Source organism: Martes martes (assembly GCF_963455335.1).
Source record: "Martes martes genome assembly, chromosome: 4".
In the NCBI taxonomy this organism is placed as follows: Eukaryota; Metazoa; Chordata; class Mammalia; order Carnivora; family Mustelidae; genus Martes; species Martes martes.
The window spans coordinates 86,204,090-86,231,512 of record NC_137891.1 but is presented as its reverse complement, the minus strand read 5'-3'; the positions used below and the strand labels follow the sequence as shown (position 1 = coordinate 86,231,512).

The window sequence follows — 27,423 nt, the reverse complement described above, 5'->3', positions numbered from 1 at the left end:
GAGACTTTATACCTTACAACATTCATTCAGTCAACAGATACCTATAATAATAGTTGTGTGTTCTTCAAGTTGACTTCTCAGTGTTGTTCATAGACACCCCTTCTGCCTGCCAGGTCTCCATCCTGGGGTGGGGGAGTTGTTCTGCTATGCCTTTAGTCACATCTCTACATCTCACATCCCCTGACCCCTGCTTTTCCTGGAATGTCTTCCCCTTTTTCACCTAAGTTCCACATACCTTAAAGGCTTAATTCAAGCATGTCTTTTCCATGAAACCTTCCCAAATTATTCAGCCCAAAGTGATCTCTCTGAACTATAGCTCTTACGCAGAATGAGTACTATGATTTAACTCTTTTTACCATGTCTTATGTTGTCCTGTCTTTGCTTATGAGTTAGATTTGTCTAGCTAACTCCTACTCATCTCTACTGGAAGACATCCCTGATCCCCGTCCAACCCGTATACTATTCATCTGGGCCCCCACAGCTCTCTGTGCTTAATGCTAACATAACTGTTAGGTTGCCACTGTGTTGTGATCATTATTGACTTGAAGTCAAGCCTATGTCAGTTGGCTTCTAATAAGTTCCTGGAACTTAAAAAACAAGAAGGAAAACATAAAAACTGCAGTAGTGCCTATTTCTGGCAGCCTGGGGAAGAGAAAGGGCTCTCCCATTAAAATACAAGGGGATCCTGGATAAATTACAGGAAACATAATGTTTAACACATTGCTGGGCTTATTAGAAAGTAAGAGAAATCACGAAAGGAGGAAAAAAATAACATTAAGCTGAAACCTATAGGAAAGACGAGCAACATGCAGGAGGAGCAATAAGTTTGCCTTGGGGACAAATGCCAATATCAGTTTTGTGAACAGGCGCTAGGCCCTGGGCCTAGCCACGGAACAGGAGAAAACCTGAGATTTCCGGATTGAACTGAGATTCCTGAGGGGCTCACACAGTCCCAGGTCAGGAGCATCATTTGACTCCTGGCACAAGCAAATGCAGATCCTCTTTGGAGGAAAGTACCCCCAATTTAGGCTCTCTGAATTACCATAGATTAAGTTTAACAAAATATAAGCTCAAAATCCCCAAATGGAGAATATATAAGGAAATGAACTACCACAGGCAAGAGTGAGCAGAAAACAAACCATTTAGATATCGAGCAGGAATTACAGAAATATAATCCCAAAAAATTTCAAAGGTTTAGTATCAGAGCACCACATCTCTGAGCACAAATGGGTTAAGCTGAAAATGGATATAAAAAAGATAGAATTTTAAATAACCAGACACTTGGAAATTCATAAAACTTTTCTAAATAACTCATAAATTTAAAAAATCATACAGGTAATTTAAATATTCTTAGGGTGAAATTATAATCAAAATACAGCGAAAAAATATATTGGGGGAATGTAGAGAAACAGGTCCTTAAAAACTTACAGTAAAAAAACAGAGCTTGAAAATTAGATAGGTGTCAAAATTAAGATGTTATGGAAGAACATAAAATTAATCTAAAGAAAGCAGAAGAAGGAAATATTATAGATAATATCCATAGTTAATAAAATGGAAAACAATACACAAGGGAGAAGATTGACAAAGTCCAAAGTAGTAGCTACATAAACAAGTAAAATAGCCCATTTCTGGTGCAATTGATGAGGAGGAAATAAGGTAGAAGTAAATAGTAGAAATGAAAAGACACACATGACTATCCAGAGAGCAGAGGCAAAAAAATAAATAAATAAATAAATAAAACAAATAAAATTTCATTAAAAAAGAAAGACAAGAAATGCTCAAAATCCTAGAAAAACAACCTAAATTGACTCAAAAGAAACAGGAAGGCCAGACAGCCTATAATTATTAAAGAAATTGAATCGATGATTAAAGTCTTTCTCAAAAAGAAATGCTAGGCAAAGATGGGTTTGACAGCTATTTTGCCAAACTGTCAAGGGACAGCTCATCTCATCTGATGTCAACTCTTCCAGAGAATAAGAGGGAACAGTCCCCAATTCAAAGGGTGTATAGACTAAATGAACCATCTTGGAAACCTTTTTAGAAATCTTCCTTCAAAAAAGGCACTAACAGGTACAAGAATGTTCATAGCAGCATTGTTTGGAATAGCAGGAAATTGGAAACAACCCAAATGTCCATTCATAGGTGAATGCATAAATAACTTGTGGCATATGTACTTGCTGGAGTATTACACAGGGGAAAATGAACGGATTACAGCTACTTACAACATAGATGAATCTTAGAAATAATGTTAAGTGAAAAAAAGAAAACTTCAGGGCACTATTAGAGCATAAAATTTTTGTAAAGCTAAAGCAAAACTGAACAATTTTTATTTTATTTTTTTTTATTTTTTTTTTTAATTTATTTATTTGTTAGAGAGAGAGCAAGCAAGCACAGGCAGACAGAGTGGTAGGCAGAGGCAGAGGGAGAAGCAGGCTCCCCGCCGAGCAAGGAGCCCGATGTGGGACTCGATCCCAGGACGCTGGGATCATGACCTGAGCCGAAGGCAGCTGCTTAACCAACTGGGCCACCCAGGCGTCCCAAAACTGAACAATTTTTAAATAATATTATACATATATGGTTAAATATATACACACGTGTGTGTGTGTGTGTGTAAAATGCAGGCAACTTAACACAAAATTAAGGACAGTGGTTACCGCTAGGGAGAGGCAGTGGGATAGGACCGGGGTTATGAACACAAGAAACTCAATGGTATTTCTAATGTTTTAATGTATAAGTTGGGTGATGGGCCAAAGGTATTCATTTAATATTATGTTTCATAATTTATTCATGTTAAATATATTCTTTATAGATACCAAATATTACATATTATAATCTTTAAAAATCTGCTGTGGTGGAAACAAATGAGTGCAGCCTCCCTGAAAGCAAACCTGTTTCCAGGGCAGAGCCGATTCCCTGACGGAAGCTACCTTTATGCAGAAGACCACGTAGGTCCTCAGTAAATATCGGTTGGTTTACTGCTTTTCGAAGGATAACGTCTGGGTTCCCTTCTTCCTGGTGCCGACTGCTGTGCAGAGCTCCCTCCTGCCGCATACCTAGCCTAAGCCCCACAACCCTGGCTGAAATCCTGACACATGTATGACAAAAGACTGACACCTGGTGGATAAAGAATGGATTTAATAAAATGACTAGGAAAGAAATCTTTCACTCCACTTGGTGAAAGTGGCCGTAGAGTCAGGGGATAGGGAAGCAGAAAGAGGAGAAAACTAACATTCAGAAACAGGAAAGGGAAGGATCTCCATCTCTGAAATGTAAGGGACAGTCATCTAAAAGAGATGAAAGAGATAGTCCCAAAAGGAGAGTGACTTCCCTCTCACTCCTTCTGAGCCTGCAAGAGGAAAGAGGCTACAGCTGCAGTAAGGAAAATGCAAGACAGTGAGGGGAAACGTAAACAGGTGTAGCTGATCCCAACCTTGCAAGCTAAAACCACACGGACTTCCTGGTATTGGCCAGGGGTCAGCTGTCTCCCCAGGAACTGCCCGTGACAGTTGTCATTTTAGAGACCTGTGTGATGCTGAGGAGGCTGATCCCAGCCTGCCCCTGATGTAGAAAGAGCAAATTAGCATACCCCATCCTTCTGGCCACAGTGATTGGTTATGGATCAGCATGTGACCCAGGCTGGCCTAATCAGAGTCCATTTTAAGGCTATGCTAGGATGCCTGGCACAAAGATCTCCCTCCCCCCGCCCATCCCCTTTCTGGTTGGATATAAACGAGAAAACGTGTAACCCCAGGAGTTCTGGCAGCCACTAGGTGGCCCAGGTTTAAGATGATCCTAGAGAAGGTAGCAGCAGGGAGGGGAAATCAATCAGGTGTTTAGAGACGCACTGAGCCAGGCATCAGCTTTTCTGGGAGCCAGTACCACTCTGGACTTTCCAGTTAGGTTGAGCCCGTAAGTCTTTATTTTTAAGCCAGTTTGAGTTAGGTTGTTCTTTTCTTTTTTTTTATGATTTAAAACAAAAAGATTCCTAGCCTATACATTCATCATACTTAACTCCATCCCTATCTTTCCGCAGGATAGCCCAGAGATCCAGGTTAAGACAGTCACGACAGATTTATCAGTGACTCTAAAGCCAAGGGTATTGAGCTGAAAAGGTCAGAAGCAGGAGCCGGACACTGTGCAAGACAGAGTGCCTCAGCTGTCTGGACATGAGAATGAATTCTCTTAGGAAAAGGAGAGCCAAACGAGAAGCAAGTGCAGAGAGGGGCCTCTACTAGGCAGGCAGAGTTAGTGTGTTTATAAACACTCTCCCCCACATACCTATCATGGGGGTGTTGCTTTGGGGTCTTTCCCCTCGTGGAATAAGGAATTTTGAAGCCCGTGCCCCTTTAAGTCATTATTACCCTGCGTTGTGGTGTCTACCTCGCCCTTCACCAAATGAAGAGCTTCCTTTTGGCTTCTACTGCCCTTGATGACACTCACTTTTGAGGTGACCAGAGGAATTTTATCTTCTGCTTCTTTGGCATGCCGGGAACTGGGGCCCCTTCCTCCTCTGGCAACAGCACCCTCTTCCTGACCCTGGGCAAGCACCATCCCCTTCTCAGCCTCTCCCACTGGCCCTGGCCTCCCTGACCCTCCAGCTGAGTTGCTTTCCCCTCCAGAGGCCCACGTCTCCTGTGGTAACCTCGGGGACTGGGCTGAGTCCATGGCAGCTGGTGATTTGTCAGGGGGGGAGTTCCTTTCCTTACTTCCACCTGATTTTTTTCGAGGGCGCCCCCGTTTTCTTTTGGCATCGCTTCCTGTATCCTCTCTATCCTGCTTTGCGGTTTTAGCAGGTGGATCTTGCCCAATGGCCTCACTCACAGGTACTTCAGCTGTCCTCTTGACACCCTTGTCATGGGGTCCCAGGTCACCACCTATGCCTGCTTCCCTGTTCTCTGGGCCCTGCGGCTGAGCGAGTGCCCCAGGCAGGGCTTGCCCGGGTCCGGGTCCGGGTCCGGGTCCGGGTCCAGGCAAAGCAGGAACAGTCGGTAAGATCATGTTAATGATCGGCATAGCTGCCTGGGGCCCCCCGGCCCTACTAGGCAGAGGCAACGTAGCCACTTTCAGGCCTGAAGAAAGCTTGGGGGCCAGGATAGGTGGAGAGACTCTGACTGGTGGAACAAGTGAGCGAGGGGCCCGGGGAAGGAGCAGAGGCAGCCGGGCCACCAGGGCATTAACCTGTGGGTTATTGGCTGCTGGGGCTGGGCTCTCCACTACACTCTTCTTCCGCTCACCGCGTGCAGGGGTGCTGGCCCCAGCCCGGGCTTCCAGTTCCCTAGGGGGCTAAAAGGTAAAGAGAGGACACAGTAAGTGGGAAGCCTAGATGTTGGATCTAACACAGACACAGGAGGGTAAGAAAATACAGGAAAGGGGATACCAAGCCCCCAGCCCAGGGCAGTAAGGTCAGGGGCATTAACCTCCTTACCTGGGCTGCTCTCTCTGGTTTCTTAGGGGCTCCACCTTCTAGGCTCTCCACACCATTCTTGGATTTAGATGATCGCTCCCGAGGAGCATGTTCATCGTCTTCTGCAGAGGTGCGGGAAAAGGTAATAGGGCGAGGGTGAGGAGGAAACAATGGCCAAGGGAGGACACCCTGGCTGACGGGTGGAGAAGGGGGAAGAAGGTGGTTTAAGGCACATCCCAATTCCCATGAGGGTCACTAGGAACAGAAGACAAATGCAAGGTGTCTCTGTCCGAGTAGGTGGGAGGGCCTATGAGGCTGAAAGTGGCTGAGAGTTTCTTGGGACATGTGAGGGTCTCCACCCACCAGTGAGCCCCATGGCCTTGAGCACGTGGGCATGCGCAGATCGGGCAGAGATGAGATGCTGCTGTAGCAGGAAGCGGGCGACCTCAACGATGGAACTGAAGGACCGTTTCAGGATCCGTTCTGCCCAGTCACAGGTCAGAGCGCAGGCTGCCTCCACCAGCTCATCCCGAGGTGCTGGGGTTACTTCTGGGCCCATTTCTGGCTGCAGTGGGGAAGGACATGCCCACTCACACTCCAAATTTGGCCCCCTTCAGACAGCAGGGGCAACCCTAGTTAAGACTAGACTGGAGATGGGAGTGACTCATCCCAGAAACCCACAAATTCTATTCGTCCTCTGCCTGAGCCATAGGGTACGTGGAAGGGCATATCTTATATACCAGAAGTTATGTGCAGAATGACCTAGGCTGTGTCAGCCCTCCACCTTGGAGAGAAGAGTGCGATGGGAGGGTTGGTTGTTACTTACACTGTCAGAGCCCTTCAGGTCAAGTCCAGGCAAGGGTGGCATTGAAACCAAGGTCTTCCTTCGTATGCCACTGTAGCAATATCTGAGGCAAGTTAAAGAGCAGCCAACAGTGGGGATCTCGAAGTCCCATGGGAAGGCTAGGCTGTTCCCACTCCTGGCCCTCCACACCCTAAGTTTTCTTCCCTGGGTCCTCCAATCCCACCTCTCCATTCAAGGATACTTGGACTGGCCCCGGCCACCAAGCCTTCGGGCCTTGATGTCAGGGAAGATCTCTCTGATGATTTTGCCAAAGTTGGCTGTGCTGAGTGGGCGGCAACAGGCGAGGCTCTCACAGTACTTCCTGAGTGAGTGGTTGGCGGGGGGTGCACAGTGGGAAGACACTCAGAGAGGGAGGTCATGGTTAGATTTGGAGGGTCCCTGGCATCAGGTTTGGGAAACCCTTTAAGAAGTCAGACTCTGTCAAGGCAGGGAGCTCTCCAGAGGTGAGGGGGTAGTCCTATGCCCGCCAACCCACACACCACCACCCCATTCACCCACCGATAGGCATCATAAACACTTTGCTTTGGCAAACAGGTGTCAGTATGCTCCTCTAGGTGGTTGCGGATCCACCTGTAGGCATACATGTACTCCTCATTGCTGAGTGTACTTGGCTCTGAGCTGCAAGAGAAGTGAAAGGGACAAGCTTTACTCAGATCCTAAGGGTTGTCGTGGTTCTATCCAGACCACCGCTTCAGCAGTGCTGGACCAAATCACTTTGCCCAGAATCCAGCTTTTCCTGGTAAACCAGGGCAGGATAGGGACTACTCTTCTCACCAAAGACAGCTGTCGTGAGGATTCCTATTCACTCAGCCCCATCCCAGTGAGCCTCCCTTTAAGAACCAGAACCCTCTGCTATCTTAGTATATGTGCTGCCGAAGCGAGCACAGAACCCTCTGCTATCTTAAACTCCAGCACCAAACCTACCTTTTGTCTCCAGTACTAGGCCCTGAGGGGAGCTGAAGGTAGAGATACAGCTTGTCGTTGTCTGAGAATTTCTGCACATCTTGCTGAGGTAGGGAGGAAGAGAGAGGCAGAAGAAAAATGAGGTCAAGAAGGATGCAAGATAGGATCTTCTAATCCTTCCCCCAAAGTCTAGCTGCCTTAGAGACCATCAGACTTAAAAAAGGACCTTAGAAGTGATTTGGGGCTCTGTGTTCACTGTGCGCAAGGAGTGCTCTTATGAGCTACCGCGTTGAGAGGAGGAGTGGCAGGGATCTGCTTTGATATTATGCCTACTGAGCATCTACACAACAGGTCACAGAGAGATGAAGTAAGATGCTCAAGGTCAAACTGGCAACAAGTTGCAAAGCCAGTTACCTTCTGAAGGGGAAGACTATACTGCCTGTCCCACATAAGCCTTTCAGTTACTCCTATCTTCATCATCCTCATTCCCCTGCAAGTCCACCTCTCTACTGCCCTCTGCCCAAAAACACTTACCAGGATTCCCTCGACTTTGTTCTGCACAGCCTTGCTGTGGAAAAGAGGAAAAAGCTGGAGGTCATACACAAGATTTTCTCTGGTGTCTTATTATTAGGGAGAGGAAGAGGGATGAGATGCTTAATGGGTGCTCAGAAACAATTCCCATGATGGAGAATCTTTCATGAATGGTGAATCTTCCAGAATGATGAAGAATCACTCATGAAGAATGAAGTGCTCAGATGCACTTGCTCAGGGAGAGGAAATTCATCTACAGAGGAAGTGCTACCGTTCTGGAGCAAGATTTGGAGGTGGAGATGAGTACTTACGAAATGGTACCTCGGAGCCTCTGAAGAAGGGTGGTGGGTTCTCCCGCCTCAGTACTACCTGAGGGGGCCCTTCCCCCAGTCTTGGGGCTCTTAGGATCGGGTTCATCTTCTGCCATCCCGGCATGAGGGCTAGAATTGAGAGGAGACCAGGCATGAAGATTTAACCTCCCTTTCCCTGGAGGCCCCAAGGGCACTCCTCATCTCCCTACTCAGAAACACAGAGAAACAGAAAGAAAGGCTCTGAATTGTCTCAGAGTTTTTGTGTTTTTTTTTTTTTTCTCACCACTTGCCTTCTCCAAAAATTAGAAATTATCCCATTACTTCTCCATGCCCACGTATACCCAAAGAGATCTTTGCCATCCCCATTCTATCTGCCCCACCTTTCTGCAGTCTCCTAAATATGGAAAACTGTAAAGGAAGAGATAGGGGGAATGGAAGTCGATGTTAGACAGGTCCATTTCTGCCTCTGCCCCCCGCTGCCCTCATCCCCTTAAAAAAAATAATAAAAATAAAAACAATAACAACCACAAAGCAAAGTTCTTCAATTCTCTAAGCTACTCCTCACGCCTGAATTTTCCTGGGCGGTCAGAAAGGATACGAACACATTCTGCCCTTACAGCCTTGGAAAACACTGGGCCCAAATTCTCATTACTTAATCTCGCCACGGCTTCCCCCGCCGCTCCCCCTCCCCACGTCGCCGGTCCCTACGTCATCTCCCTCAACCTCCCATCCTGAGGCGCACCCCCACCTCCCTCCCTTCCCCCTGCAATCAGTCCCGCGTTGCTACAAGGTGGGGGGCTCAGGGCGGCGAACTCCTGGGCTGGGCGTAGGAAACCCGGTTGGGGGAACGGCGTCCCAAATTCGGGGCACGTGCACATGGGTGAAGGAGCTGTTGAAAATACAGCCAAAATCTTTTTCTGCTCTCCTCCCAACTCATACTGCCCCCTCCCTACCTTTGAACAGTCGCCTTCCAACACAAGCAACAATAAAGGTGAGGGAGAAAGAGAAACTACCTCGTAGCCACCTTCACTCCAGCCCAGCCCACGGTCCTGGCCCAGCCGGCTCGTGCGTTGCTTTATTTTCTTTTTTCTGAATGGCTGGAACAGTCCCGATCTGCCTAGATACTCGGACGACCTGCTCTCTCATTGGTCATTGCTGCCACCCGGAGACAGAAGGCGCCGGGCTCGCACCGGCGGCAGCTAAAGTCTGCCTGGTAACAGATTCTGATTGGTCAATAGGGGAGGGAAAATCCAAAGTTGGTCTTATTTGAGTGAAGAGGGGGAAGTCCGGGTTAGGTTTCGGTTAAAACTGGGGTCGGTTGGGACTGCCGGTCCCAAGAGATTCTTCTCTTAAAGGGACCGCAGGACGAAAGACCGGGCGCTAGGGCTCCCTTTGGAGCTTTCTTTTCCTTTGCCCTCTCCTTCCGGGTTTCTGTTTTGCCTTCGGTCGTCAGAGCTACTGGAAGAAAATCAACGGATGATTAAAAAAAAAAAAAAAGCTAGAAAATTATGGGTAGTAGTGATGGAGTTTCTCTGTAAGCTCACATAACCTCCTTTTGATGAAAAACAAGTTGAGCGCTCTACCCCCGCCCCCCGCCGTCATCACAGCATACTGGCACTCCACAACAAATCTGTAAACACAGGCTTACGTTCCTCTCTGATGGAGGCCTCAAAACCTCCGCAGCTGGACCACATTTAGTTAAAATGCCAAGCGTTTCTGGGTTTCTGTGGATACTTTATGTCCTTCCACAGAGTTGCTAATGTATCTGGATCCCCACAGTTCTGCACTCAGCAAACACTGGAATTTTGACTGACACCCCCAGGGGGTGCTGGATGCCCACAGGAACTCTTTGCTCTTAGAGAACATTGTCCTGTATAGGTCATGGGTTCTTAACCCTTTTCGTTAAGGATTTTTTTAAGGTCATGAATCCAATGAAAGCAATGAATCCTTTGCCATGAAAAATGCATACGCAGGCCAAGTTTTGCATCTGATTTCAGAGGTCAGGGACTGCAGGTTAACATTCTTTTGAGTGGATATATTTTGCTTTGCACATCACCTAAATGTGTATTTGTGACACCTAAAAGTATATTTGCAGTCCTGACTTCTAATACATCCTCTAGTCTCATCATCAGTGTACTTTTGTAAAGAGGACAGCAACACTTCAGATCTGGTCACCTTTGGCCTTGATAGCCTCTAATTACCTGCAACTGGCTTCTGTGGATACAGGGAGAACCCAAGGAATTGCAGAGTTTGGGGGAATAAGGATATACTGGAAAAGGTTTTCTAATAACAGCAAAAATTTATTGGTGTTTACTGTGTGCTAGACACCATCCTGAATGCTGAGCACCTAACTCATTTAATGCTCATGGCAGCTCTTTGAAATAGGTAGTTATTGTTTCTGCTTTACAGGCAAAGAAACTGAGATTCCAAGAGATGAAGGGACTTGTCCACAGTTACATATGTAGTAAGTGCTAGAATCAGGATCCAAAGAGAGGCAGTCTGCCTTCAGAGCCCATTCCCTTGAACACTGCCCGAGACTGGGTGTATACATACTTGTAGACACTAATACACAAAGGTAGCTACAGACTGGTGGAAAGATACCCCCAACCACCACTGTTTGGTATGAAGGGAGATATAGGGCACTTTGATTAGAAAAAGAGATTGGGATAAATTATGCTGGTTTAGGAATTTGCAGGTGGCAGGGAATAAATGGAAACTTCAGTAAAGGGAGAAAAGGTATCATAGCTATGTAAGGGACATTATTTTGACAGCACTGTAAGAAGGTGAGGTTGCATGGGGTGAAAGGCTCAAGAAGGGAAAAGCAGGCAAGTATTCATTTATGCCAGGCATTGTGTTAAGAGCGGGGGCGGGGGGGGGGGGAATATAGCGCTGAATAAGGTATAATGTACCTTGCCCTGAGGAGTAACAATAAAAATGATCTGATAAATATCACCACAATAACAGCAAGTATTTATCTAGAGTTTAATATGTGGTGAGGATTTCTCTAAAGACCTCACAAATGTTGCCACTTTATCTCATAGCAACTCTGTTAGAGAAGTACTGTGATTATCCCTATTTGACAGATGAGAAGGCAAAGGCATTGAGAGGTTAATAATTTGCCCAGTGTTACACAGTAAGTGAGGGAATCCATATTCTGGATTCAGAATATGCTCTAGAAACTATTGTACAATGCCTATTGGGAGTGAATTCTTAAACACAATAAAACAAACCATGAAAGACAGTATTGATAAATTTAGATAATTAGGGGCGCCTGGGTGGCTCAGTGGGTTAAAGCCTCTGCCTTCGGCTCGGGTCATGATCTCAGGGTCCTGGGATCAAGCCCCACATTAGACTCTCTGCTCAGCAGGGAGCCTGCTTCCCCCCTCTCTCTCTACCTGCTTCTCTGCCTACTTGTGATCTCCGTCTGTCAAATAAATAAATAAATAAATAAATAAATAAATATTTTAAAAATTTAGATAATTAATATTAAAAACCTAAATTTACTTTTTTTTTAAAAAAAGATTTAATTTATTTATTTGACAGACAGAGATCACAAGTAGGCAGAGAAGCAGGCAGAGAGAGAGGAGAAAGCAGGCTCTCCACAGAGCAGAGAGCCCGATGCGGGGCTCGATCCCAGGACCCCGGGATCATGACCTGAGCCGAAGGCAGAGGCCCTAACCCACTGAGCCACCCAGGCGCCCCCTAAATTTACTTTAAAAAGCACTATGAAAAGAATGTAAAATCGAGCCACAGACTGGAAGATGATATTTTCAAGACACATAACTGACAAAGGATTATCATGTGAAATTTATAAAGGCCTTCTACCAATGAAAAGATAAACACCCAACTAGAGAAATGGGCAGAGGAAATCAACAGGTATTTCATAAAAGAAGCAGAAATGGCTCATAAACATATGAAAAGTTGTTCTCTCTCTATAGTAATCAAGCAAATGCAAGTTAAAACCACAATGAGATACCATTTCATACCCACTAAATTGGCAACAATTACAAAGTCTGGCAGTGCTGAGAGCTGACAGGGCTGTGAGCCAACAGGAGCCCTCACCCACTGCTGGTGGGGATGCAATTTGCTATAATTTTGGAAAAGAGTTTGGAATTACTTGATAATGTTGAATATGTGAATATTCTATGATTCAACAATCCTACTCCTACAGACATGCCCTGAAGATAGAGGCAGTAAGGTTTATAGTCTCACTGTGTGCATTAGCAAAAACTGGAAATCCCAATGTCCATCAGGAGCAGAGTGATAAGCGGTGGTATCTTTATATGATGGAATGTCATAGGGCAGTGGGAATGAATGAGCCACAGTTACATGCATCTACACAGATGAACTTTAGAAACAGTGAAGGAACTATAACAGAAGAAAACACACAGTGCAATGCAATGTATAAATATTTAATGGCAGGCAAAACTGAACAATATATTGTTTATGGATAAATACATATGTGCTAAAGAGTAAAAGTAATAGAATTATTACCATAAAATTAAAGATGTAAGTTACTTCTGGTGAACAAGGGAAAAAGTTTTGGGAATGGTTGCTCAGTCAATCAATAATGTCTTTTTTTTTTTTTTTAAGATTTTATTTACTTGACAGGGAGAGAGAGTGAGAGAGGGAATACAAGCAGGGGGTGTGGGAGAGGGAGAAGCAGGGAGCCTGGTGCAGGGCTCCATCAGAGGACCCTGAGATCATGACCTGAGCCGAAGGCAGACCCTAACGACTGAGCCACCCAGGTGCCCCTCAATAACATCTTCCATAGGATCTAATTTAATTTGTTTGTTTTCCAAATGGATGGCCTGTCTTTTCTTTTCTTTTTTTGGCCAGTCTTTTCAAAATATTTATCATTTCCTTCTTCTTTAAAAAAAAAAAATATTTTTTTGGGAGGGGCGCCTGGGTGGCTCAGTGGGTTAAAGCCTCTGCTTTCAGCTCAGGTCATGGTCCCAGGGTCCTGGGATCCAGCCGTGCCTCGGACTCTGTGCTCAGCAGGGAGCCTGCTTCCCTCCTCTCTCTCTGCCTGCCTCTCTGACTGCTTGTCATCTCTGTCTATCAAATAAATAAATAAAATCTTTAAAAAAAATTTTTTTTAAGTAATAGCTACACCCAATGTAGGGCTCGAACTCACAACCTAAAGATCAAGAGTCAGCTCCACTGATTGAGTCAGCCAGGTGCCCCTCTCTTCCTCCTTATTATGGTTGTTTCCTTTCATACTTTTATCATATGCTAAGTTCCCTTTTATAGTTGCGTCTGTTTCTGGACCTTCTGCTCTCCTGTTGATTCTATTTATCCATTCCTCCACCCCACACTGTTTTGTTTTGTTTTGTTTTTATGATTTTATTTATTTATTTGACAGAGAGAGACACAGTGAGAGAGAGAACACAAGTAGGTGGGGTGGGAGAGGGAGAAGCAGGTTTCCTGCAGAGCAGGGAGCCCAATGTGGGGCTCGGTCCCAGGACCCTGGGATCACGACCTGAGTAGAAGGCAGATGCTTAACGACTGAGCCACCCAGGCACCCCCACCCCACATTGGTTTTTTTTTTTTTTTTTAAGATTTTATTTATTTATTTGACAGAGAGAGATCACAAGTAGGCAGAGAGGCAGGCAGAGAGAGAGAGGAGAAACAGGCTCCCCGCTGAGCAGAGAGCCTGATGTGGGACTCTATCCCAGGACCCTGAGATCATGACCCGAGCCGAAGGCAGAGGCTTAACCCACTGAGCCGCCCAGGCACCCCCCACACTGTTTTAATTAATGTAATTGTGTTTTGATGTCTAATGCTGGACATTTTCCATTATGAGTTTCTACATATAGAAGATTGTATTTTTCACATGTAGCCACAAAAGTATTTCTGGTTTCACAGACTATTCCAGAATTTTGCCACTTCCCCATCAAGAGATGGAATCTATGTCCTGTCCCCTTGAAGCCCAGAAGGTCTTTGTAACTATCTCAGTGAATGGAATGCAGTGGATGTGATGCTGTATGACTTCCAAGTCTGGGTTAGAATAAGTGATACAGTTTCCTCTTTGCTCTCTCTCAGGACACTCACCCTTGGAACCCAGCCACCATGTTGTTAGGAGGCCAAGCAGCCACATGGAAAGATCATGTGTAGGTTGCTAGTGACAGCCAGCATCAATCACTGGGCTTGTGAGTGAGTGAGCCATTGGACGATTCTAGCCTCTAGTCTTTAAGCTGCTCCAGCTGACACCGAACAGGGTTCCCATAGAGCCCTGCCCAAATTACAGATTTGTGAACAAATGTAGTGTTGCCATTGCTTTAAGCCACTAAGTTTTAGGGGTGGTTTGTTACACAGCAAGAGATAACTGAAACACTGTGAATTTACTTTTCCAGGTTAGTTTTAGAAACAGCTTAGAGGTTTCCTAAAAAATCCTCTACCCCTCTAGGGTAACATTTCTGGTAAGTATCCTCCATGCCCATTTCCCTGTTCATACAAACACAAGTCCACCTAACCAGAAGTTTTTGTTCAATTTTTTCTTAAAAATGGGGATTATACTATTCTCTTATATATATAACTCTGCAACTTAATTTGTTTACTTAACATACTGTTGTACGTATTCCTCTAAGTCAGGTAATGTTTATAGATCAGAGAGTTTGCTAGGCCTTAAAAATCAGTAAGTCAGGAAAGGGACTCCTAATGGTGTGCCAGAGAATGGCCAGAAGCAGATATTTAGGACATGGAGTGGGGCAATCCAATGCTTGGAAGATGCAAGGAGAGTGATCCTCAATAATTCCTGGGATAAATGCAATTACCTGAGGTTATCCTTAAAGACTTACCCAATCGCAATGGCAGGAGGGATAACCATGCTAAAAGGACCAGTGATGGGTGGACACTTTCCAAGATTCTATCAATCCTTTGTCATGTGTACGGGGGCTACAGCTTTTCTGGGGATGCCCCTGAGCTCAGCAAACTCTCTAGAACTTTCTAGATAGTGTCCTAAGCCAACTTATGGAGGTGACCATGGTGTTAGAAGAAGCAGCTAGTGCCACACTAGACTTTGGCACAGTAAGCTCAGTTTTGCTCCTCATACTCCTCTAGCCTGGGGCTGGGGCATGGGGAGGAATCTGTGTGTGTACAACAGAGATGGGTCAGAATTGATACGGCAGGAATTAGGGAAGTTTGAGTCACATACTGCTGGTGCCTGTGGCATCTGGGACAGGAGGGACTCTCTTTTTTTTGGAGTATCTGTTTCAGTGATGAAGGATCAGAAGTAGTGAAATGAAACCAGGACCAGGATACAGGTAAATAGTATTTTTTTAAAGTTTTTATTATGAAAAATTTTCAAACATACAAAAGGAGAAGGAAGAATACCACATGCATATACCTAATATTCTGCTTTAAGAATTATTTTTTAAAAGATTTTATTTATTTATTTGACACAGAGAGAGAGAGAGAGAGAGATCACAAGTAGGCAGAGAGAAGTGGGGAAGCAGGCTCCCTACTGAGCAGACAGCCCGATGTGGGGCTCGATCCCAGGACCCTGAGATCATGGCCAAAGGCAGAGGCTTAACCCACTGAGCCACTCAGGTGCCCCCTGCTTTAAGAATTATTAATGTCTCATCAATCTTGTTTTATCTGCATCTCTTCCATTCTCCAACTCATCACTCTAGGTTGTTTTAATGGAGACACTCATTATATCAGTACACCTGTATATAATTTAGTTTTCGTGTAAATACTTCAGTATGGCCAAGAAATAAGGACTCTTTTTTTTTTTAAGATTTTATTTATTTATTTGTCAGGGAGAGAGCACAGGCAGGGAGAGTGGCAGGCAGAGCATGCAGAGGGAGAAGCAGACCCCCGCTGAACAGGGAGCCTGAAACTGGCCTTGATCCCAACACCAGCTGAAGGCAGCTGCTTAACCAACACCCAGGCACCCCCAATTATTAATCTTTTTGAAACTCAAATTGTTCTATCTTTGGCCAGTGGAAACTCCTTTAAGTTGACTCACGTGATATTTTTTTTCTTTGGAGAGAATTGTGGATTCACATGTAGTTGCAAGATAACACTGAGAGAGCTCATGAACCCTTTACCCAGTTTGCCCTGATGGTGTACCTTGTGTAACCACAGCACAATATCAGAACCAGGAAACTGACTGACATTGATACAATGCACCAAATTTACTCAGGTTTCACCAGCTTTGTACACACTCACTTACATGTATGTGTATGTATATTTATCATACAATTTTTTATCATATTGTAGGTGTGTGTAACCATCATTTCAGTCAAACTACACACCAGTTTCAGCACTACAAGGATCCTCTGTGTATACTTTTATAGACAATCTCCCTCGCCCAGTGCCATCCTTAAGCCCTGGCAAGCACTGATCTGTTCTCCAGTTCCATACTTTTTTTAAAAAAGATTTTATTTATTTATTTGACAGAGAGAGATCACAAGTAGGCAGAGAGGCCGGCAGAGAGAGAAGGGGAAGCAGGCTCCCTGCTGAGCAGCAAGCCCGATGTGGGACTTGATCCCAGGACCCTGAGATCATGACCTGAGCTGAAGGTAGAGGCTTAACCCTCTGAGCCATCCAGGCACCCCAGTTCCATACTTAAAAAAAAATTTTTTTTTAAATTTATTTCTTTTAGGAGGGGAGGGGCTACCCAGGTGCCCCTCCAAACCTATACTTTTGTTATTTCATGAATGTTCTATAAATTGAATCATACTATATGTAACCTTTTGAGATTGGCTCCCCTCCCTCAGCATAATTCCCTTGAGATTCATCCAGATTGCTGTGTGTACCAGTAGTTAGTTCCTCTTTATTGCTGAGTGTTATAGTTCATGGCATGGATATAGCAGTTTAGCCATGAATCCACTGAAAGACATTTGGATGGTTTCCAGTTTGGAGCTATTATGAGTTAAGCTGCTATGAACAACTCTATACAGGTTTTTGTGCGAACGTACATTTTCTGGGATATATGCCCAAAAGTTAATTGCTGGGTCGTGTAAGTAGATGTTTGGTCATTTTTAATTTTTTTATAATTTTTTGCTCAAGCCTGAGGGTTATTTTGTCTTTTAAGGTGACTTTGCTTACTTCTTCCTTGATGTGGCCTCTTCTGTCCCTCTAGCTGTGCAGTTTGTTCCGTCAGTCCTCAGTCCGGTTCTTGGGTATTCAGAATGATTTGATAGCTATCTAGCTGTGTTCAAGGGACAAGGCAAGCAAGCCTAGGTTCTTCCCACTATGCCACCATCTTAGCTCTCCCCCTGCATGTTTGGTCTTTATAAGGGACTGCCCAAATATTTTCCAGAATGGCTATACCATTTTATATTTCCACCAGCAATGTATGAACAATCCAGTCTTTCCACATTTGCCAACATTTTGTATTATCACTACTTTCTATTTTAGCCATCCTGATAGGTGTGTAGTGGTATCACAGGTTTTAATTTCCCTAGTGGCCTGTGATGTTGGTTATCTTTTCATGTGCTTACTTGCCATCTTTATATCCTCTTTGGTGTAATGTCTGTTCATGTGTTCTGCCCATGTTCAAATTGGAATTTTTGGGTTTTTACTGTTGAATTTCGGGAGTTTTTCATGTAGTCTAGATATCAGGCTTTTGCCCATGTCCTTTAGACATAACCCCTGTAGTCTTCATAGTTTCCTTGCTTTCTGGTATGGTAAGTGTTTGAGATTCATTTGGTTGAATGGAATTTTAAGGTTTTAGAAACATTTGGAAATGATGTAGAACTATATGGTCCTTTTTTCTTTTTTTTTTTAAAGATTTTATTTATTTATTTGACAGAGAGAGATCACAAGTAGGCAGAGACACAGGCAGAGAGAGAAAGAGGAGGAAGCAGGCTCCCTGCTGAGCAGAGAGCCCGATGCGATGCGGGGCTTGATCCCAGGACCCTGAGATCATGACCTGAGCGGAAGGCAGAGGCCTTAACCCACTGAGCCACCCAGGCACCCCTCCTTTTTTCTTTCTGAAGCAGTTTGGTTGTTGAGAAGGACAGGGAAGAAATTGAGGAGAGAAATATCTGGTAAGACCCACTACATCCCAAGGCTCGCTGTAACTCACTCATCCCACACACTTCCTTTATATTCATTTAGTCATTAGAGCATGTTGTGTGCTAAGATGCAATCCAGGTATTGGGAATAAACAGGGAGTTTCAGTGTAACGAGACATATGTGCATGCTGAGGTTAAGTGCAGGAGGCCCCTACCCTGGGGAGTCAGTGAAGGCAGCTTTCCAAAGGATGTGATAACCTGGCCCAGATGGCAGGTAAGGCAGGGTGATGGAATCAGGACTAAGTGGAGGTAGATCTTTCAAGGAGCATATTTAGAGACCCCAAAGGAAAGAAGTGTGTTCCATTCTGGGGATGCCCTGGCCATCTTGGGAGTCCTAGACTCTTCCAATGTCTAAACCAGATAACTTTTAAAAATTCACTCATTCATTCATTCATCCATTCAAACAAGACACCTTTGTGGAAGGCAGAGAAGAACATAGGCTGATACCTGAATGTTGCTTGTTATTTTCTTGGGTGAGGCGTAAGGGATTCAATAGAATTACTGCCTAGCTTTTGTCTCTTAGGTTCCTGACACTCCCGTCTCTTTCCTTCCATGAAGAATAAAGACCTACTGCAGAAAAAGGAGACATTTCTGCTTTGGGCAAGGTCCTAAAACACCGTCCAGGTCTGGAGACAAGAGGGCCAGGCCTGGTCTGTTGGATTGGTTCACCTTAACGTTCCCGGCCCTCCTGCCTGGTCATATTCCTGTCTTCCAGATGGGAGGTGACAGGCCCAACCTCCTGACAGCTCTATGTTCTCCCAGCAGATTGCACCATTCACGTCAGGGGTCTGGGGTGTTCCTTGTGTGTGAGGGGGCACGCTACGCTCTCCCCAGGGGTGGTGGGTGAAATTTTACATTCATTGAAAGAAAGCATGGATTTAAAAAAATAGTAAAGTTTAGGAACACCAATTGACACTCTCTCCTCCCAGGTCTCCTTGTGACAACAATCTCCCAGAGCTCCACATTCTGTCTGGCCATAAAGGAGAGATCAGAGCACCCTTAGCATCATGTTGTCATCACTAGTATGAACTAGGCACTCCTCTGGAGCACACTTTTTTTTTTTTTTTTAAGATTTTTACCTATTTATTTGAGATAGCACAAGTGGGAAGGAGTGGGAGAGGGAGAAGCAGACTTCCTGCAGAGCAGGGAGCCTGATGCAGGGCTCAAACCTAGGACCCTGGCATCCTGACCAGAGCCGAAGGCAGACACTTAACCGACTGAGCCACCCAGGCACCCCTCCCCTGGAGTACTCTCCAGGACTTTCCTATGCAAGATACGAAGGGTCAGCAGAAGGGAAATCACAGACCCGTGCCCCCAGAGATGAGGTGATCACTAGGTTCACCAGTTTATTTCTTGGCCAAATAATGTCCAAGAGCCCATGTAAAAACAGCCAGGGAGCAACACACAGCAGTGATCTGTAAGAGAGTACACTACTCAACACATTCCAGCAGCCTCAGGTTTGGCTTTTGTGGGACAATCTGCCGAGGGTTGGGGGCCAAGAAGGAGCAGAATGAAGCCAGGCCTCCGCAGAAATGAGGGCTCAGATATGGAGCGGCTACCAGGGCTGGACTTCAGAGCCAAATGTCAGAGCTGCAGTCACCCCCAGGGTAGCGGAGCTCGTGGGCCAGGGCTGGGCCTAGAGGCTCCTTCCCAAAGTCCACGAGGAAGTTGGGGTTCAACTTCAGGCCTCCCTTTACTGTGTCTACATCGATCTGCAGCATCACGGAGCCTTCTCTGGTGGGAACAGGGAGGGGAAAAGAGAGAGGTCACAGGTGGCCCATCCCCTTCCCCCAAGAGTCTGTGATGCTGGGCTAGGTCCTAAGGAAGGAGCAGGGCCTGTAGGATGGGAGCAGCCCAAGGAGTCTTCTGAGAGAGGAACACGAGGGAGGGAAGCCCAGGCTGTCTGCTTCTCACCTGATGAGATCGGGGTAAAACTGTTTGTCCCAGGCACTGTACAGCGACGTGGTGACGTAGAGACGCTTCCCGTCTAGGCTAAGCTGGATCATCTGGGGGCCTCCAGGTACCCGTTTCCCCTTGGGAAAACCAGGGGGTCAGCCCCATGGCAACACATGGGTCCTTGGAGGGGGATCACGGAGTATGCCTTCCCCACCCCAAACTTCCCCAGCATGGATCTGAGTGTCCCATGAGCCCGGATGGGGGCTGCGAGGAGGGGGGTTTCAGGAGGAGGGTGAGGGGAGGTAGCTCCTCACCTTGACTACCAGCGGCTCTGGCTGGCATTTCAGCTCCTGGTCCTCCAACACTTGCACGGGCCCTCCCTTAACGATGCTGCCCCCTAGGAAGAGCTGGGTAGGGAGATCCAGAGCATAAGGGAGGATAATGGTAGGAGGTGAAGACACCGCAGAAAGAGCAGCTTGCCCCACGTTCCCCACTCCCCGCGGGTAGCCACGGCTCCCCTTAGTCCTGGACTGCGCCATCCCTCAGCCTCCCATTTTTGCTCTCCCTCCACCTCCTTTAACATCCTTCAGCCACTTCATACCCTCTCCCTCATCCCCAGACTTCTTCTTCCGCCCTCCTTCTGGCTCCTCATTCTGTTAGCACCCCACCTGTCCCGTGAGGCGGGGCCTATGTGGGTCAGAGATGTCATACTGTCGCAGGTCCCCGTGCAGCCAGTTGCTGAAGTAGAGGAAGCGGTCATCCAGGGACAGCAGGATGTCCGTGATCAGGCCTGAGGTGGGGGTGTGGTGCCAAGGCTTTAAGGACTCTCGTTCCCCAAGCCAGGAGTCCCTTCCTGATTCCCACTCTCCCCTGGGCACTCACTTGGCATTTCAGGCAACAGCCAGCCCTTCACTTTCTTGGGGGGCACCTGGATCACCTTCTCCACAGACCAAGTACCTCCCTGTATTGGTAGGTGGGGGTGGGGTGAGGAGGCAGAGAGGTGAGCTTGGGAGATTAGGGGGCTGGGGTTGGAGCTGGGTCTTTCCAGAGCCCACTGTCTACAGGGAGACAGTAGATTCAGGGTCTTCCTACCACCAGGGTCTAAGCCCACATGGGACCCTTAACATAGGAATGATGTCGGCTTCTCCACTGCGTTCCCAGCACCCAGCACAGTGCCTATTGTAGAAACTCACAAATAATTTTTGAACAAATAAATGGGACTTGAGGGTTTAGGAGAAAGGCGAGATAGAGCAGGTGGCCTTGGATTTTGTTCCTGGATAATTTGGGCTAGCAGAGCCAGGCAGAGGGGCCCAGGTCTAGAGAGAAGGGTACCTCGTGGCTCTGGAAGACTAGCAGAGGTACAGGCTGGGACTGCTGGGAGGAGAGGGCCTGAGGACACATGTCACCTGATTCTTGTAGAAGCGCTGGATGGTGGAGCTGAGGGCACAGCCCACGAAGCCCTGGGCTGCATCGGGGTTGTGCAGGAAGCGGACCTCCAGGGGGATGAGCCCATCCTGCAAAGGCAGGGTCTGCACGATCTCATGGCGCTGCCAGTCCCACACGTGTATGTGACTACCATACAGCCCTGGGGTGGGGGACGGGGCCAGAGGGTGGGCTTAGGATCAGGGCAGGGGGCAGTGGGCAAAACCCTCCACACAGCCCCCGGCAAAAGGTGGAAAAACTGGCTGGAGGGATTAGAAAGACGCCTGAGCAAGTCAGAGTACTTGGCACAATCCTACACCATCACCCCAAGAGTCGGGTTCATAGGAGGAAGAGGTCCGGAGAGGGGTTTCCAAGCAGACAGGAGCAGTGTGCATGCCCAGGCTCCAGCCGGCCTCTGGAGGGGATTCTCACCTGCCTCTACATCAGCGGGGTTGAAGCCATCTCGAAAGACATTGGGAGCCGCCCATTCAGTGCTGATCATGACATTGTGTCGAGGCTGGTACCAGAAGTCATAGCCCATAGGCGCGGCTCCCCCAGGCCGTTCCCACGTCCCCTTCACCTCAAACGTCTCTCCATCCAGCAGCACAAAACCCCCTGAGCAGGGAAGGAAGTGGCAGGTAGAGGCAATAGAGATGCTACCATCACCCAGCCCTCACCCACCCCGAGGCATGTCCAAGAGGCTCCAAGTCCATTGCCAGGTGCCCTTTCCTCCCACTGGATTTGCTAGTTCCTTCAATTCAGGTGTCCAGAGGGTCCCACCCAGAGGACCAGGTGGGAGGTGGGGACTTAACTCTGGTACCCCTACCGCCATCAATTTCATCCCCTTCCTAGGGGAAATTTTCTGTCTTCTTGAGCCAAGAGCCTGGGACTCAGCACCCTGTGCTTCTCTTGCCCAGCCTCCCATTCTGTGTGGGGTTCCTCCCAGAGTCTAGGCTGCATTCCGCTCACTACATTTTTTTTTTCTTTTTTAGAACAGGCAAATTATATTTACTTCTCATTCAACATGAATGCCCAACATATTTTCCCTTGCTTGGTATGTTACAACACTTAGGCAACTCTTTGCAAATACAACTAGATGTCAACTCCTCAGTGTTAATTGAATCTAGGAGTGTCACGTTCCTCCGGTCTCTGAGAAGGAGCTGATATTCCGCTCTGATCAGATGGAGGACGCTGACAAAAATGGGTAAGGTTTGGAGGGAAGCAGCCTGGCATGTGATGAGGACACCGCTGGATCTGGATTCCTGGGTTGGAGTTCCACCCACAAGTCACTAGCTGTGACTTTGGGTAAGATATTTATCAATCTGTGCCCCGCTTTCTGATCTGGAAACCAGAGATCCTGGTAGTGGCTCCCTCAGAGGCTGTATTTGGCACATAGCAGACATTTTGTGTCAGTCCTAATCCTACCATAAATGAGAAAGCAAATGTGAAGATGCAAGATCCCAAGGGCCATGAGACTTGCTCCTGAATTCATAAAGGCTGACATCAAATGTATGCCTTTTTCTGGGGCCATGTCTGCCCACATTTCTCACGGCGGGCTGTTCTGACTATAACTTCTAAGTGTCAGGTTTCATCTTCATAGAAATAATGGGAACAACTGAAGTTAATTGACAATGGTTTAAATTTTGGAGGAGACCCAGACCTCTAGTTCTCCCTGGAAGGTCATTCTATCCCTCCCCCAGCTTGGGATCTCTTCTCCCCACAGGTATGCCTACAGTGCCAGCAGATACCTTTGCCATTGCCCTTGGGGTCTCCCAGGGAGCTGACCATCACCTCCCCACTAGCCAGGCAGTGGCTGGTGTGGGTGTAGCCCAGACCACACTTGGCATGGATGTCCTCAGCCTCAATGACCTGGAGAGGGATAAGGAATGGCATCAGAAATCTCCCAGGGCTGGGGGGGACCCGCCCACGACTCCCCCATTCCCCAACTCCTATCTGCTGACCCCACCTTCTTTTCCTTCAAGACATGGACCCAATTTTCCCAGTGGGACTAGGGCAGAGATTCAATCTTGAAGCTTCTGCAGAGCAGCAAGGGAGAGTCTGAGAGACCGCTAACTCTGCAGGCAGAAAGCACTGACTTCTCTCCCCCTGTCTCATAGCCCTGTGAGACCAGAAGCTTCTCCTGGCCATTGCCAGCGTTAACTTTGTAGGACCAGCAGCCAGCAGTGAGTGCCTGGCACAAAGAAGGTACTCAACAACTTGTTGAAAGGAAGGATTGGAGGCTCCTGCTTAAGGGAGGGAAAATGAAAACAAACAAACAAACCGAAAAGCTATGCCCACCCCTCCACTGCCCACCTCCACCCCCCACCCCGGGGTCCCTCAGCAACAAAGGCAGGGGCATACCTTGTGTAGCTTCGGGGCCCGGGGATCGGAGCCCACATCCACCACATAGATACGGGAGGACATGAGACAGGGCAGCATCAGCTTGTCACGTGACTTGGTGCTGTCCCCGAAGCAGCTGCTGCAGGTGTTCCATCCCGAGTGATGGAGCTCATCCTTCAGGTTGGGCATGGGCAGCCGGTGGATGACCTGTGAGGGGAGATGGGGGAGTGCTGGTGCTCACCCAGACCATGCATCTGGGATCCCTGGATCCACTTGGGCTTGGCAGTACTGCACAGGCGGGAATTCATCACTGCCCTGGACCTCAGGGGCGCCCTTGGGCAGTGAACACAATCTACAGTCACACCCAAAGGAGGGTGCAGAAGGCTGGAGCTGGGAAAGGGCCTCGCTGGGGCCAGGGCTGGAGAAAGAGTCTCAGGGCCCGCCAGTGCCGGCGCTCCACCTCACCTGGCAATACTGGGGAGACTTTGGGTCAATGTCCACAGTGGCCAGATAATCCGGGGCCTCAATGCCAGTGTTTCGGTAAATACAGGGCAGGTAGACAATCTCCTCCCTGGGTCCTGAAGGGTGACAAGCAGTTAGTGGGGACGGCAGGGTGGAGAGGAATGATAGGGGCGGTGCTGGGTGTGCCCAAGGCTGAGGTCTTGGAGCTCCCACCCCCACTAGCCATGGAATCAGTAGAAGGTACTGGCTTGTAGAATTCCTTTCCGGGGGGGCTCGCAGATGTTGCCCACTGACCTTTCATGGCCTCCAGAGGGGTAGGGTAGCCGGGTCCACACTTCCCGCATTTTGTAGCTGTGGAAACAATGGGGCACGTTGGTTGGACCACTTTCTGGAGGGGGAAGCCTCCTTCCCCACGTGCCGCCACCCATGTGCCACCACCGGCTGAGGCACACAGGCTGTCCCAGGTCGTGTGTCAACTCTGGTCCCATCACAATCACCCATCTCCCTGCCCCTGAAAGCTCTGCTGAGAGAGAGAGAGAGAGAGAGAGAGAGAGAGAGAGAGTGTGTGTGTCTGTGTGTGTGTGCCTGTGGCAGAAAGAGCTGCACAGGTGGGACCTGAGGATGGACAGACACTCAAGCAGGACCCAGGGGATGGCAGGGCAAGGGTGAGCGCAGAGGCTGCGCATACAGCGGTTACCATGACAACTTGCTCCCCAGGCCCAGCTGCTCACTGACTAGCCATGGGCGCTTGGGCAAGTTACTTAACCCACTTCCACACAGAGTGTAAAAAGAAGGTAATAAGAACACCACAGTGGGCTTTTAGGAGTGGTAAACAGGGAGGTGCAGTCAAGTGTGCAGTGTTGGACTTGATCAGAGCCCGTTAGCCCCGGCTGTCCCCCAGCTAGCAAGGGTGGTACCTGTTCGACTCTGTCGCAGACAGTATCTCTACCCAGACCTGGGACACTTCCTGTTTTTCTCCCTTCTGGGTCCTGACCCCAGGCTGCTGGCCAGAACCTGGGTGACTTAGCTGAAGGTCTGGTAGGGAACAGGAGGCTGAAGTTCAAGGCCGTAGGGCTATTACCACCTGGATGTCCTCAGACCAGTTTGTACCCCTACCCGTGAGCCCACTTCCTTTATCTGTGTTTGGTGCACCTCTGGGGTGCTCAGAGGCCCACCCAGCAGAGCTGTAGGGTGTGGCCCTCCTTGTCCCTGAAGTCTGGCAACAGAAGCCACAGAGATCTACCGGACCAAAGTCAGCTGCTGAGAAGGCAGGGCGCAAGGGACTGGGCCTCAGGCTAAGGGTTTGGGGTCTGACCAGGAGGAAGAGCTGAGGAATAGCCCAGAGGGAGCGGCAGGCTGGAGGAAATCCCGGAGTGGAGATCACAGGACCGGGCGCTGCCTCCCTGCCCTGGCTCAGGGCCAGTCTGGCCACAGCCCTGACGACTGGGGGTGCCGCACGTGGGGTGGCAGGGGGAGGCAGGAGGAGCTGGGAGTCAAGTCTCCCCAGGAGCCTGGGCTCAGGCCCTCAACCAGGAAACCAGGTCCCCTACTCAGGGAGGGCAGCCAAGTGACTTAGGAGGCCAAGAAGTGGCAACAGCGTTTTGGAGTGCAGAAACCTAGTTTCAAGGTCCAGATCTGATAGCTGCTCTCTTCACTTTCTCCTTTTCTTTGGCTGAAAGGGGGTAATCATATCTTACCTTCTTTTCTAGGTGACTATGAAGGTCAAATAAGCCAAGGTATTCACGAAGAACTTTTGTAAAGGAGAAGCACTGTATAAATATGGGTAGGGCTGTGCTAGAAAGCGAGGGAGTGGGGGGACAGAAATCCCAGGCCGCAGTTGGTGCCGCGAGAGGGGGCTGGGGTGGATGGCGCAGGCTGAGAGGTCCAGTCCAAAGCAGTTAAGGGGTCTTGTGCCAGGGCCTGGCACAGGGGGCAAGGGGGAGAGGAAGGAGGTTGCTGGACACAGAAGATTCAAAACTCCAAGACTCAAAAGACAGGGACTCGAAACCCACAAAGCGGAACAGAGACAGAGAGAAGGTGTGAGAGTGGTGTTGCTGGTTGCGTCATCGGCCCCTCCCCACCCAACTCCCCGCGTTTCAGGCCCTGTGCAACCCCAGGTCCCTAGGAGCATCGATGTGCTTGCTGGGAAGCACTCTCCTTGTCCTAAGCACCTCAAGCAAGATCTCTGAACACCTTTGGATTTGAGATGAACCCAGGGGAAGCTCACTGGGTCTTCCCAGTGTCAGGCTGGCTGCTAGGTATTCTGCCAGTCCAGGAAAGAGTCAGATGCAAGGGACAAAGACATCGATAATCCCAAGCAGACCCAAATTCTTCCTCAGCCTGACATCTGGGAGCCAGAGGACGGTAAATAGGGGGACTTTTGGGACCAGGAGGGTGGGAGGTACTGGAACAGGGGGCCCCAGTGAGAGTGTGTGGGCTCTGATTCCCTTTCAAGGGGGTTCAAGGTGGCTAGAGAGTGAACTGGCCCCAAAGGCCTGGGTTTCCTACTTTCTGTAGTAAAAATCTGGCCCAGGGCTGGAATGAGGATTATCTTTCACCTCCAGTGACAGCCAGGGACAAGAGGTTCTCCTTACGTATTCCCCCCAAACCTACCAGGATTTTCCTAGCTGCAGAAAGGCCCCTGGCTCCAGGCTGCAGTGGGAACCCACGTGGGGGTCCCGGGCCACCCACCCTCCTCTCCTTGCAGCTCTAGAAACTTTGGCTGAACTGGGAAATGCAGGGGTAGGGGTGGGGACAGTGAAGCAGAGTCCAGCACTCCATCCCCTAACTAGCTTCCCCCCACCCAGCTTTTCTGTCAGTCCCTGTATTGTGGGCAGCAGGATGGTGGTACTGGGTTGCCAGGAGGCCCCCTCCTTACCCATGCTGCTTGCTGCTATGCTGTGATCCTGACCGGCCTGCCAGGAGGGAGCACAGAACCAGGCTAGGCAGGCGTCCAAGCAGGCGGTGCTGGAAAGGGGCAAAGGGAAGGAATTTATACAACAAGTCGGGGGCGGGGTGGAGTAGGGGGCGGGCCTGGGCTACAGCCCAGAGCAAAAAAGGGAAAGATCAAGGGCAGCTAGCCAGGACTCTCTCACACAGTCGGCTCCCGAGGCTGGTGTTTGAGTTACTCTGTGTGTGTGTGTGTGTGTGCGCGCGCGCGCGCGTCTGCGTGCGCGCCCACACAAAGACCTGTGCACAGGGAGATATGTGCTGGGCCTGTGCATGCATCTCTTTTGTGGGTGCCTGGGCACATGGACTTTG

The 27,423-nt window shown here is 48.4% G+C and overlaps 2 protein-coding genes across 6 annotated transcripts; both read right to left on the bottom strand.

The window, feature by feature from the left end:
- Positions 1 to 2,708: 2,708 nt before the first annotated feature.
- On the bottom strand, positions 2,709 to 9,109 carry RFX5 (regulatory factor X5). 5 transcript variants are annotated; one of them, XM_080802042.1, is made up of 10 exons: positions 9,028 to 9,109; positions 8,015 to 8,143; positions 7,707 to 7,740; positions 7,194 to 7,276; positions 6,768 to 6,887; positions 6,451 to 6,570; positions 6,231 to 6,312; positions 5,768 to 5,969; positions 5,426 to 5,526; positions 2,709 to 5,283 (listed from the first exon to the last, which is right to left on the bottom strand). In XM_080802042.1, the coding sequence occupies exons 2-10, from the start codon at positions 8,128 to 8,130 to the stop codon at positions 4,282 to 4,284; spliced, it is 1,860 nt and encodes a 619-aa protein (XP_080658168.1). In that variant the 5' UTR covers positions 8,131 to 8,143; positions 9,028 to 9,109; the 3' UTR covers positions 2,709 to 4,281. The 5 variants fall into 5 exon arrangements, with proteins under 5 accessions (XP_080658168.1, XP_080658169.1, XP_080658171.1 ...); XM_080802043.1 differs by having other exon boundaries at positions 8,968 to 9,070; XM_080802045.1 differs by lacking the exon at positions 6,451 to 6,570.
- A 10,254-nt stretch (positions 9,110 to 19,363) lies between these two features.
- On the bottom strand, positions 19,364 to 27,131 carry SELENBP1 (selenium binding protein 1). Its single transcript, XM_080803155.1, has 12 exons — positions 27,041 to 27,131; positions 24,457 to 24,513; positions 24,166 to 24,278; positions 23,722 to 23,907; positions 23,109 to 23,229; positions 21,793 to 21,975; positions 21,345 to 21,523; positions 20,821 to 20,899; positions 20,607 to 20,728; positions 20,253 to 20,345; positions 19,957 to 20,075; positions 19,364 to 19,776 (listed from the first exon to the last, which is right to left on the bottom strand). The coding sequence occupies exons 1-12, from the start codon at positions 27,042 to 27,044 to the stop codon at positions 19,614 to 19,616; spliced, it is 1,419 nt and encodes a 472-aa protein (XP_080659281.1). The 5' UTR covers positions 27,045 to 27,131; the 3' UTR covers positions 19,364 to 19,613.
- Positions 27,132 to 27,423: the final 292 nt, after the last annotated feature.

Coding starts and splice junctions, on each gene's coding strand:
- RFX5 (XM_080802042.1), bottom strand. CDS start 8,130: ATGGCAGAAGATGAACCCGATCCTAAGAGCCCCAAGACTGGGGGAAGG. Junction 7,741..8,014: donor AGGCTCCGAGGTACCATTTC/GTAAGTACTCAT, acceptor TCTTTTCCACAG/CAAGGCTGTGCAGAACAAAG. Junction 5,970..6,230: donor ACCTGAAGGGCTCTGACAGT/GTAAGTAACAAC, acceptor TCCCCACTGCAG/CCAGAAATGGGCCCAGAAGT.
- SELENBP1 (XM_080803155.1), bottom strand. Junction 21,976..23,108: donor CCCCAAGGGCAATGGCAAAG/GTATCTGCTGGC, acceptor TTCCCTGCTCAG/GGGGTTTTGTGCTGCTGGAT. Junction 19,777..19,956: donor TTTTACCCCGATCTCATCAG/GTGAGAAGCAGA, acceptor TGTTCCCACCAG/AGAAGGCTCCGTGATGCTGC.